The 12,530-nt window shown below is 47.0% G+C and overlaps 1 protein-coding gene across 2 annotated transcripts in view; it reads left to right on the top strand.

Annotated features, from left to right (window-relative positions):
• pdzrn4 (PDZ domain containing ring finger 4) overlaps positions 1-12,530 on the top strand; it is a 47,867-nt gene that overhangs the window by 24,000 nt on the left and 11,337 nt on the right. For both annotated transcript variants that reach the window (XM_076153014.1, XM_076153022.1), the window contains 2 exons: positions 11,615-11,889; positions 12,355-12,457. In XM_076153014.1, the coding sequence (XP_076009129.1) occupies positions 11,615-11,889; positions 12,355-12,457 (378 nt within the window). The remainder of the gene's footprint in view (positions 1-11,614; positions 11,890-12,354; positions 12,458-12,530) is intronic.

The raw sequence follows: 12,530 nt of genomic DNA on the forward strand, positions 1-12,530 counted from the left end.
TGTAAGAGAAACACTAATTTCCTCCACTCTTAGCGTGTGTTTGTGTGTGTGTGCGCGTGTGTTTGTGTCTGCCAGTGACTGTTATTTGGTTTGAAGCTAACCTTGTGCCAGAATAACCCAATAATGCACCTGATGGCCACTCGCCGCAGGCTGTGCTTTGTCAGGTTAGACGGATGTTACGACGAACCATCTGGAGCTGTTATGGATATGTTGCAGCAACACACACAGACCATACACACCACCAACAAAACACACACTGAATTCCTGGAGATGTGCGGCTTTTACAGGGTAAAACATAACTTCTGACACATCTAACCTGTAATGACTTTCACATTACCATAAAATTCCTCTCAGTTGGGTGTTTGGATAAGATTGTTGGCAACGGGGGCGCAATGCTCGTCTGAGACCAAATGTCACGTGCACTATGAAAAGAACCTCTTGCTCTCTTTTCTTTGCCAAAAAAAAATCTCTTCACCGTGCATAATGGTTTGTTGGCTGCATCTGTTGTCTGTGAGCTTGTTGCATCCTTCATACGCTCCAAATGCGAATGCGCTGCTGTGGCCTAATTGCCCCAAAAATCTCACTGCCAAGTGCATTTTTGGACCCCCGAGCAAGAAGCGCCTGGGTCCAGGTGGTCTACAGGGAGATTAGGTTACGGTAGGGTGCTGGTGTTGAATTCCCACTTAACCAACTTGGGTTTAGGAGTCATTAGGCCCACTCGGTACTTGGCGGCGCGTCCAGTTACGGATAGGATAACACAAAACCATCTGCATAGTAGGGCGGAGGGGTGGGGGGTTGATTACATTTGGTGCAGGGTGTAACCGTAAGCCTGGTGTTGATATGGGAAATGCCCTCAGGATGAAGAGGGGTTGGAGCATTGTTGACGTTAGGTTGAAATGTGTGAGATGTTTCTTCTGTGGTTGAGATTTGTTCAATTGCATTAAGTCTGGGGAATGCATGAGTGATGATGGAAGTAAATAGAGAAATCACAGCAGGTAGCAGAGAGCTTGTGTAAACTAAACCAGCATAAAGGCCTGTAAACAGACTATTGATGTCTAAGTAAATAGCGTGTAACTTAAACCTGCATTGATCGATAATTCTGATCTTAGTCTGGCTCCCTGGGATGTGAAAGGGTCACTTGCAGAGACGGAAAGTCGGTGATTCCTTTTTCGCTCACTGTTTTGGTTCTGCTGCCTCACGGTGGTTCTCACCAACCCCTGATGTAAATCTGCAAGCAACAGTTCCCAGCCAGCCAGCGCGAACGGTGCGCTACCTGACGAGCATGAAATAGCAGGTAGACAAAGTAAACACGAGAGTCAAGCATCAAATCAGGAAGTAAGAAAGTGATTTATGCTCAGGGGTCAGAGGAAAGCAAAGTAGAGGAGAAAGGAGAGTGAATCCTTGACTCATCATCTGAGTCAAGGATATGTTGATGATGTCATTGTTTGCTCACGTATTAGCCATAACAGCCTCGCGCCCAAGAACCTTGCATATACAACCCTTAAGAACGAAAGAAAGATGATCTAAAATTGCCTTCATTCTTCAAGTATGTACGGAACATTTGCAAAACCAAGACATCTGCTCTTTCTAAAGATCAGATGTGATGTGAACAACCAAAAATAATGAATACACACAGCCTCAGTTTGTCCTATAGAAAACCTGTGACCCATTTTTAGAGACACAAAGATCTCATTTAACAAGTCAATTTTGATACAGTCTGAAAATTGTAACCCAAGAGAAGTCACTAATCATCCTCCGCCTGATAACCCATTGGTGGCAGATTTGATTAGCCATTCACTCGCTCATATGTTAGGCCGACCCAGCTGCCTGGGACTGAATGCGGGCTGAGTCTTGATTGAAGCAGGTCAAATGGGTGCTAAATTATGCCGCGGAATCTCTCTCACTTAACTAGCCGAGCATGTTTTGGGGGTTCTGGAGGTATTTTTCACTCTTCCTCTTCTTGCTCGTCGCTGTAAGTGGAGTTTGAAGTCGTTTTTTTCTGCCCCCCACCAAAGGGTGAACTGAAGAGGCTTTGCGTTATGAATAATGCTAATAGGTGAGGTGCTTCCAGTGAGCGTAAACACGGATCACTTAAAGCTAAAAGAGGCAAATGTGAGGTGGGGGAGTACAAACATTAGGTTCACACTTTAGGCTTTTTTTTTATTATGAAAAACTTAATTTTATGCAGAAAGCAGCACATAAATCTTTTATTTTCCTGCTCACCAGTAAAATGTTTTCACTTTCCGAGCTTTGCCGCGTTTTGCTAATTATGCCCCCTGCCTCTTTTTGCCTTCAACCAAATCTCTGCTCCTGTGAATAACAAAGGCAAAGGCACATCTCATCTCATCTGCAAGACTTCAAGGAAATCCTTCTCATTTTAAAGATTTTTTTTGCCATCCAACAGTCTCTCCACTTAATAAGGCTCCTCTTCCTGCCACAGTGTTGTGCTCAGAGACACACTTAAGCCGACATCTTCCATAAGGAATAATACACCTTTTAAAGACGGAAACCGCAGCTTGTGATGATGAACGCATACAGAGACAGAGGAAAAACTCCCTCAGAAAATTGGAATTGCGTCATACATGAAAGCACAAGTGCCGATAGGAGTTTTGACACTCTCTTTCTTGCACACACACACACACACACACACACACACACACACGGTGTTTGCCATGTGGTGTTGCTTTCATGACACTGTTAAATCCCTGCTAATGCGTGTGTATGGTTTGCCCAGAGCACAGCCATCACTGTGGCCCATAACAATAGAAACGAGGGAATCGGGAACTGAATTGGATCCCAGACACTAAAAAGCCATAACCGCTCGACTGTGGTGTCAAATCTCAAATGTCAAAACTCATGCTTCAATCTAATCTAAAAATACTTTCAATGTGTGAAATGGTGGGTAAACGGCCACAGAATGGCTCCCAACACCAAGCCCCCCTGTTGTGTTCCACTCTCCTGCCTTCTCCTGTTTCCAGACAAAATGATTTTAAGCCGAATATGAAATTAAATAAGGTGCTTGGGTGGCGAACATATGCGGTGCCGTCTCTCCGCATAGAGGAGTAACGTATAACCTCCTTGTGAACTCAGCTGTCTGGATGAATTATGTGGGTCTAATCGGCGACCCCCGAGAGTCTAATTCAAACACATTGCTAGTGTGTGTCGAGGGGCCGGAGGCAGGGACGCTCTATTGTTCAGCCCGGCTCACTGGCTGTTGTTTTAATGGCAGATGAGAGATTAATGGCGATCTAATGACTGCAGGGAGGACACAGAGCAACAATAGAGTCCTAGCACTGTGCGGGCCGAGTACATTAGTCAGTCAAGGCAACTATCTGCTTGGATGCACACACACACACACACACACACACACACACACACACACACACACACACACACACACACACACACACACACACACACACACACACACACACACACACACACACAGAGAGAGATAGATATGAATAACACGTAAACATCCACACACACACAAACATCCTGCTGGTCCCTAGACGTACACATATTCATATTTACAGGCACACATGCCTCAGTGTGAAAATGGAAGTGACATGCATTGATTTGTCAGGGAAGAAGTTTTGCTGTCACCCAGCTTCAGTAACCCTACTCCCCCTTCACCCCCCCACCCCCACTCCTCCCACATCTCCCTCCCTTCCTCCCTTCCATCTCATCTCATGCAAAACAAACCAGGCTAATTTGCCAACCCCCCAATGTGACAAAAGGAACCTAATTTATGCACTGGCAAACGTGGCGGCGGCGGTGGCGGCGGCTGGTCCGGATGCTCACTCGCAGATCGGCGTAATTGTGATTTGGTTGCTAGGATGTTGAGGGTAATGAATGTCTTGTTGATGCAGTTTGTCATAACCCGTGCCACCCGTGGCTGGTTGAGGAATATGGAGCCCATTAGTTAAACACAGACACATTGGCCATGCCGTGATGTATGAGACCGCCAGGCTGAGCGAATTTGTCATCTGGTGATAGGAAATGAAGGAAACCGTCAAGCTGCTGTAGATGTTAAATAAGATTGTGGGTTAAACCAGGCAGCGTGACGGAAACCTCTTGACTTCTGCCTTGAGGTTTTATCTCAATAGCGTACTTGGCTGTTTTCCTGGTGATTTGTGTGTATTGTACGACGCAGCAGGGGGTCTGAGTGTCTCAGGAAAAAGCAAAAGCTCATATTGTGAATCCGAAAAGCACCATCCAAGATTCAAGACGGATCTTGTTTCATTCCGATGCTCTCGCAGGGGAAAGTATCTGTATTCATGAGGCTTAATTGAAAGGAGTCCTGCCTTGCATATGGAAGTGGTACAAAGAGCAGGAAATGAGGTGGTTCTTAATGCGCTCGCTGACAGATGTTAACCTTTGATTTCCCCCACTTACATCAGAAATGGCTGCTTGGGATGACAGTCACAAGTCAACAGCCTCTGATGTCGGGCGTGCCTGCTCCTGCCGCTGTGTTGTTACACTCGGGGTGGGGAAAGATGGAGACGGGAGAGCGCGAGAGCAGAAAACCCCAGAGACGCACACAAAATAGACGCTGTAGGTAGGAACACAGAGCTCTGTAGAATTTATTGGCTTTTACAGATGTACTTTACTTACATGTGAGTGCTTTAGTGGTGCTTTTGAGAAATAGAATTAAGTTGATGGAAAGAGACAGACAAGACACTGGAAGAGAAGAAAAACAAAAAGCGTCGCGAGGAGCAGAGGAGATCAAAGATCCATGAGGCAAAGAAGAAACAGACACACGCTGCAGTCATCCAAAAACGCAAACAATAGAAATCAAGATTAGTCAGACAAGCAGAGGGAGATGGGTCTTTGTAGAGCGCATCAACATTCAGCAAGCGGAGAAAGAGAGAAATACTTCCGCCGACCGAAGCCTCCGTAGACCGGCGCAGCGTGTGTTTTGACTACGAGAGGCAACTTCAAACGCGGACACGCCTGAATTTGCGTGGAGACTGAACTATGAGAAGTCAGAGTTGGAAAAGAAGCGAGTGAGAATGTAGGATGTGAGTTTGAACACAGAGAGCTCACCTGCACCTGCACAACGCTCTAAATCAGCATGCTGGCAGTGACACCTGCACGTCCTCTCTATCACATCTGTATTAGATAGTTGGTGATGATCCAAATTCAGTTTCTATCTCTTTTTTCCCCCCATCATGGTTGAAGAGTTTTGGTTCTACTTTAAATGACCTTATCAATAGCTGCATGATGGAGCTAAGCCGTAAACTTCTTAGTTCTTCCTTCGCCCGCAAATCAACTTTGCACCAAAGATCGATGGGTTAAAGAGTCATTTTTGAGTTTTTGGATTTAAGGTTTTTAAACGACCCGACAGGACCGCAAACATGACCTGCCAGACAGATGTAATATGTAATTAATGCAATCTCTTCCTTTTACCAGTTTATGAGGAGGTGAGGGTTCAGGCCGCTCAATTGAAGTCAACACACCCCAATGTCAGTGCAATACTTGAAGCCCGTGTCACTGAAAGGTGTGTTGGAAGCCCTGGTTTTCAATCGCAATCACTCAGAAAACACTTAGCTCACAACTCGCCTACGCTAAAGTGAACTTTCGACCCACCTGTCTGAATCCAAAAGCTGCCGAGAGCAGATCCTGAGTGAGAATGGTCTAATCTCCTGCGGGCAGATAGCGTGCGAAGTAGAGGAGATCGACCTGAGCGAGGTACTTAACGTCCCTCCAGACGGCGGCTGTGTAATCCGCGCTTCATGTTGTCGTGAGATCCTCCTCATGCAGAACTAATTGGTTGTTTTTTTTACAGGAGCCCGAATCATGCCGAAAAAACCTGTGAAGGACGCTCGTAACAACATGTAAACCCGCTCAGATGTGTGTCCGGCGATGTAATCTGAGGTCGAGGCTCGTGTGTGAACACAGACGGGACGAGCGAAGCCTGTTTGAGTCCAAAAGTAGCGCCGAGCTTCCCGCTGTAGGAAGCAGAATCTCCTTGAACTGTTGCCACGGCTTATCACACACTTGCATGCACACAACACATACACACACTTATCCACCACAGCTACCACACACAGACATGGGCACGCTACGCGCACACACACACACACACACACACACACACACACACACACACACTCTTCTTCTCTCTCTCTCTTCCTGTCTGATTTGCATTTTGGTTAACACTCTAATTGCCTCTCATTAAATACCTTGTCACTTTGATTAATTGGTGCGATACAGAAATGGAAAACAGCAGAGCATCGCATCGCAATGCACAGTGAAGAGTTGCTGATTGGAAATAGGCCGGACTGCAAAAGCAGCGGAAAACAGAGAAATGAATCTTCAGTATTACCTCCTGCACTTCTTCTTTTTAGTTAAACGTTAAAGATTTAGAGAATAGCGTGTTGAGTGTGACCGGATGAGGTCAAAACGGGAGAGTTTGACTCAGAGACAGAGACACAATTTCCTTTTGCACTTTGCAGCGACGCTTTTCTCCTCTCTTATGATCTTTTTTTCGGTCTCTGAGGGAAGATAAATAACAAGGTTGCGTCAAAAGGACAGAGAGGCAATCTTTTCAGAGGGAAAGTCGAGGCATCCTCCATCAAATTGATATAATGGCAGAGAATGATGTGTCCCTGTCACAGAAGTTCATCTGTTTTTATGGCACCGGGGCAACGGAAGCCGATACGGGCGAGCGTAGAACAATACGAGCTTTCCTGCAGCTAAACGGCTTCTGTCAAAAGCGTCCGAGAGCGAGCGAAGGTGCCCTTGCTGATCCTGTTGGCGTCCAGTGCTTTGCGAGGCTGTGGTGTCTGTGGTCAAACACACAGCCATAGTGGCGGCGGGTGCAGAGTCCAGAGTTGTTCTAAGTTGTGTGTCATTTGCGAGCATTATTGCCTGCCTGTGAGAATTGGGGTGTAATTGTACGGCAAGTTGAAAGGGAATAATCACAGCTCTTTGTGAGTCGAGAGTGTCAAATGTGTAGAAATCATCATGAAAGCGAGTTGGGGCTACAAAGGGATGAAGAATGGCACAAAATTGTCCACTTGTAAAAGAATGGCACGTGCAATATTCCATTGACTGCACACGTCAACAAGTACAATCCTCTGAATACCTACGAGATTCCGTTTTCACTCTGGGTGCACAGCGGTGCCGCAGCAAGAGAGCAGAAGCGAATGGAGTTTTTGCACACAAAGACGTCTGTAGAGCAAAACTAACCCCAGGTGCATCAGAAGAGGACCCTCACTCACTTTTCACACACATCTATTTCACACCACTTTTATCATCACCCCCCGCCACCCATATTTAATATATGTCACACATGCATCAGCGGCGGCCTCCTATTCTCACCCCAGCTGCACGCCGGGGGGAGGGGGGGAGGGGTCAATGTGATTCAGCTGACCGAGCACGGCCCACCAGTTGCACCGCCTGCCACTCAAATTTATGAAACCGTCATCATGTTTGCCTCCACTGCGTTAGGTGACACCGCATGTCACACACTTTTATTATTGAAATGAGACATTTATGACACCGGGGCCCTCGGCGCCCGAGAGCGGCCCCACTGAATCATCTCCGTGCCGCTGAGGAGGAGGAGAAATGAGATCTGGCAGATTATCATAGCACGCCACCTGAGCGCGGCCCCTTCATCACAATATGTCAATTTCCATGAATGTGAAAACAATTCGGCGAGTATCGAAGTGAAGTTCACAGGAAGCATTGTCTCGGGGATTGCGGTGAAAAGCGAGCGGTGTTGAGTGCTGTATCTCCTCCGAGGCAGATGGGTGTGTGTTGAATAGAGTGTGGGGGGGTGTGTGTTCCCTCCCGTGCAGCCTATTGTTCTGTGCTCTATTGTACGCCTTTTCAGTGTGAGATACACTGAGCGAGCAGGCAAACATGGTCAATGCAAACAACTGCATTGTAGTGCTGTTTTAAGTCTGTTAGGGCTGACGTAATGCATGTTTAAGGTGTGTGTGTGTGTGCGTGTGTTTCCTTCCATTTGCTCAAAATGACACCGTATCTGTCAGATTGAGCCGCAAGGTTGAGTGGTTTCCATCATGCTCTTATCTCCACGCAGCAAACACATGTGTAAAGACGCCGGCGCATGAACACACATGCACGCACGCACGCACGCACGCACGCACGCACGCACGCACGCACGCACGCACGCACGCACGCACGCACGCACACACACACACACACACGCACGCACACACACACACACACACACACACACACACACACACAAACAGACATGTGCGTTCACACTTGCGCTTATCTCCGCTCTGTCTTTATCTCTGCTGTTTGCATCTGAAAGAGGCAAAAACATGTAGCAATCCTGGCGGCCTGCAAGATCAAACCTAATACATTCAGGGGTTTGACATGTTTCCCTCTCGTGAGCGCGTCCAAAGGCTCCGGCCTGTCACTCACCCGCCTTTCCCGGTGATACGTATGACCCCCGGGCCCACACATGTCACCGCCGTGGCCTGCCCGGTAACCCCGCATGGTCACTAGTGTGTGTAATTGCTGGCGAAAATGTCCAAGTGAACGCTAAACCCTGCGAACTGAGACTCACTGTTGGCTGTATTTGCACGATAAAATATCAAAGTCTTAAGCGTTTAACACACACACGCTCACTATTTTCAGTCGTCCCTAAAAAAAAGGCTTTGACAGTGAACCTTGACCTTTAGGAAGGTGTGTTTGGACAGCCAGGTTTGGTTCAGGGCTGCTGGGAACCATTTTATTGGCACTGGTAACCTTTAACTTGAAAGGTATATGAAGACTTGGCGGGCTTGTTGGTTCATTACACGCGTCCCCACGGACCAGCATGCACCCCGACTATTGTTAGTGAGCTGGGCGAGCGTCTGCGGCTGATACCCGATGATGTAATGAGCTGATATTGTGTCTCTATCAGCTCGGTCACAGGAGCACAGTTGAGGTGTAATGAGAAAGGGAGGAGTTGTAATCAAAATGGAATTACAATTTGATATAGACGGAAGCCGCGGCTCTACTTTTATGTCCAAAGTACTCACACTTATATATCATACTCGTCGTCATACCAACACACATAACGGAAGATTGCGCTATATGACAAAATGGAACCACGAGCCCTTGGGCAAAGTGAGCAATAATACAGCAACGCTAGAAGACGCAGTAAAGGAAAATATGGTGACAGTTTGGATTATTGAATTTATTGATGTGAAATGTGCATAAATGATTGTATGAAATTAAAAATGCATTACAAATTCAATAAAAACAAAGCAATCAGTCCTCTGTAGGATCTTGTAACGGCTACGGAGCGTGAAGTTTACATATGGGAACCGAGAGTGGAGAATCCCTTTTTGTTATGAAGCAGTAAACTCCTCGCCTAACTCTTCATCTTCTCCTTGATGATTTAATGATCCCTGCTATGTTGTGAAATCGGTGTATATGATGCACTGTACAAACGCGCAGCGCACAGGAACGTGCACATAAACACACACAGACACACACACGCTAGCTCGTTCTGAGCCATTATCTCCAGGCCTTGTCACATCTGCTGGCTATTAATCAGCCCCCAGTTAGCTCATCAACAGGCAGGCAGAATGGCGGAACAACAGCAGGTAAACGCGCTGCCAGGTGTGTCGTTGCTATCACTTCCTGCCTTCCAGAGCACTCCCTCTGATTGGAGATTAATGCCTCCATCTGGTTCTCATTACAACTTGTAAATGTTATGGAACTTTCTCCACTTTGTCTTTTTTTTTTTTTTTTTAAACCAGAGATTAGTTCAGAAGTTAGAGGAGAAATGTGTGTCAGCGTGTCAGCCGCATGAACGGAAAGGTCGCCGGGTCGCTGCTGTCATCGGGTAATTGGCGTCGTTAGTGCTGTAGCAAGTGTGTGTGCTGATGGGCTGATGTGCTGATTTGCGGACAAAGTTGCTGTAGCTCTTCATTTCCTCGTAACAATGTCCAAACATATGTGTGGGTTTGCTAACAGAGCCCAGCATCACCTGAAGACAAATGGGCCGTGGTGACACATACACACACACACACACACACACATAAGGGGTGACAGGACGTCCTTGAGACAAACTTTTGTGTAATGGACACTTTTTATTCTAGCAAGTATTGTAGTATAATTAGTGCTATAATGTTTTACTGCAGTTTACAAATCTATGTGTTTGTGCCCCATTACTGATGATGCAGCTTCCTGTTCCTTCTGACTTATGGACTCTACTGCACTGGTCCTGGTTTAGTTGACCTTTAGTTTATTAGAAATGAGACTAATTAGGTCTCTTACACTTAGTATAATCCTAAATAGGAAGGGAGCAATGATGGCAGCAGTGAGCACGAGTCATTTTACGTTTTGGGGCCGTTGACGACCTCTGTGACACTCGTGACACCCAAAAATCAATGCAATGATTGTAAATGAAGTCGACAGCTTTGGCACAGCCAGGACTTGTAATTGGGTTAAACTAGGTGTCAGGGTGCCAGAGATGGACTAAATGCATATGTATGTGTGTGTGTGTGTGTGTGTGTGTGTGTGTGTGTGTGTGTGTGTGTGTGTGTGTGTGTGTGTGTGTGTGTGTGTGTGTGTGTGTGTGTGTGTGTGTGTGTGTGTGTGTGTGTGTGTGTGTGTGTGTGCGTGAGTGCGTGCGCGCGCGTGAGTGAGTGCGTGCGCGCGTGCGCGTTCACGTTGACGAAAACTTTACCTGACAGCTGTCAGTGAAGTGTGTCTGGTGGCACGGCATTTTCACAGACCGACAGGTATCATTTTTGGTGATATTTGGTGATATTTGGTGTTTTCCAATGACATATAACGTTGAAATGATTTCTCACAGATTGCCACCCCACTGTAACTCCCTGGTGCTTCTCACATTAGGTCACTGCTGGAGTCGATAGTAAACGCTGTATGTCTCTATGTTATATATGCTCAGTAAAGATTCACTCCCCCATGAGGCTCCTGCTGCCTCCTTCATTCCCCCCACGCCCCCGCATCCATTGCCTTAATCAGTATTATTATTCTTCACTTAATGGGTTTAATAGTGCTTTTTAGGAATGCGGTGTAAATAATGCATTTGCGTTCGATTGCCTTTGATTTGGAAAAGAATACGCGTTCAATACAATGAGCTTGTTAAAATGTGCTTTGGATAGTTTTGAGCAAAAGCTACAATCCAGCACATTTAACGCGCTATAAATTTGGTAGCAGCAAGGCGAAAGGTTACATTTATGATTAGTTGGTCCGCAGTTAAAACGTCTGAACCTGCTGGGAAAGTGTACTCTCTGTAGAAAAGGAATAGAATGTGTAATGTGCCCCCCCGCATCAGGAATTACTGCCAAAGTGCCCTTTATAAAAGTACTTAACTGGTGGTTGCTTCAGTGGGAGAGTTTTAGTGCTGAGGAGACGTGGTGGTGACGTGCAAAGCTCCCATGTGTCAATGTGAAACAGCTTGTTACTGAAAAGAGCAGGTCCAACTCTCAGATTCTCTCCTGGATAAAATTAACACAAAGAGCCACAGTGGTCTTGAATACGTAAAGTCTTTATGCCGACGAGTGTCTCCTTTATAATGAGGGAACCTGGATATGGAGGTGGGACATCACGGTCGCCCTCTGACATGCAGCGTATTTACCGGCGTCTCCCTCTCGTCTCTCTCTCCCAGGTGAACGGGCGTGACTTCTCCAAGGTCGACCATGAGGGGGCGGTGGTGGAGGCCATCAGGCGAGACCCCATCGTCGTCCAAGTGCTCCGCAGGACACCCGCGGGGGCGGCCGCAGCTGCTGTGGCACGCGGCCATACAGGCGCGCCGCAGGAGGCGTGCGTGGTGGACGTGTGCACGCAGACGGACATCACCTTCGAACACATCATGGCGTTGGCCAAACTTCGGCCCGCCACCCCGCCAGTGCCCGACATCTGTCCCTTCCTTTTGTCTGACAGGTGAGAAGTGACTGAGATGTTGTGATGATATTCTAGTCTCGTTTGGTAGGGATTACGTCGTTGCATCCTAGCCTCCAGCCTGTGCCATCATCACACCGTGCCAAACACGCCTGCAATATTTGCTTCTGTGAGCTAAATCCATTTTCTTTAATGGGAACTTTTGCGGGGTGATTAAAAGCCAATGGGCTAATGGAGCGGGCATTCTGCTGCCGCCTCCACCCTGTGGCTATTTATAGGGTTTTGCTCCGCAGCAAATGAAATCAGTTTGTCCTATAAAACCACAAATCAGCCGCTCCCTGGTCGGCGATTATGGAGGTCTAGTTATCACAGTGACATTTTGCAGAGGTCGTAGCGTTTATGGGCCAATAGTCGTTGTCTAAAACTGTCTACACTGAAACATATTCAGTTAACAAGAACATAAAGGCAACTATGCTCATCCGTCCACTTGTTCTTGTCTCTTATTAGCTGTCATTCCATCCATACCATGGAACACGAGTTTTACGAATGTCCGGAGTACCTGTCCAACACGCCAGCAGAGGCAGAGAGGACGGAGGAATACGAGTACGAGGTGAGGTTTTGCACTTATCTCCGTTACGTTTGGGTGCTGTGCTCACACCGCCGTGGGTCCATCTCTTTCTATC

The sequence above is a fragment of the Genypterus blacodes genome, unplaced genomic scaffold (assembly GCF_046128005.1).
Source record: "Genypterus blacodes isolate CSIRO-AG114 ecotype Tasmania unplaced genomic scaffold, CSIRO-AGI_Gbla_v1 ptg000007l_1, whole genome shotgun sequence".
Lineage (NCBI taxonomy): Eukaryota > Metazoa > Chordata > Actinopteri > Ophidiiformes > Ophidiidae > Genypterus > Genypterus blacodes.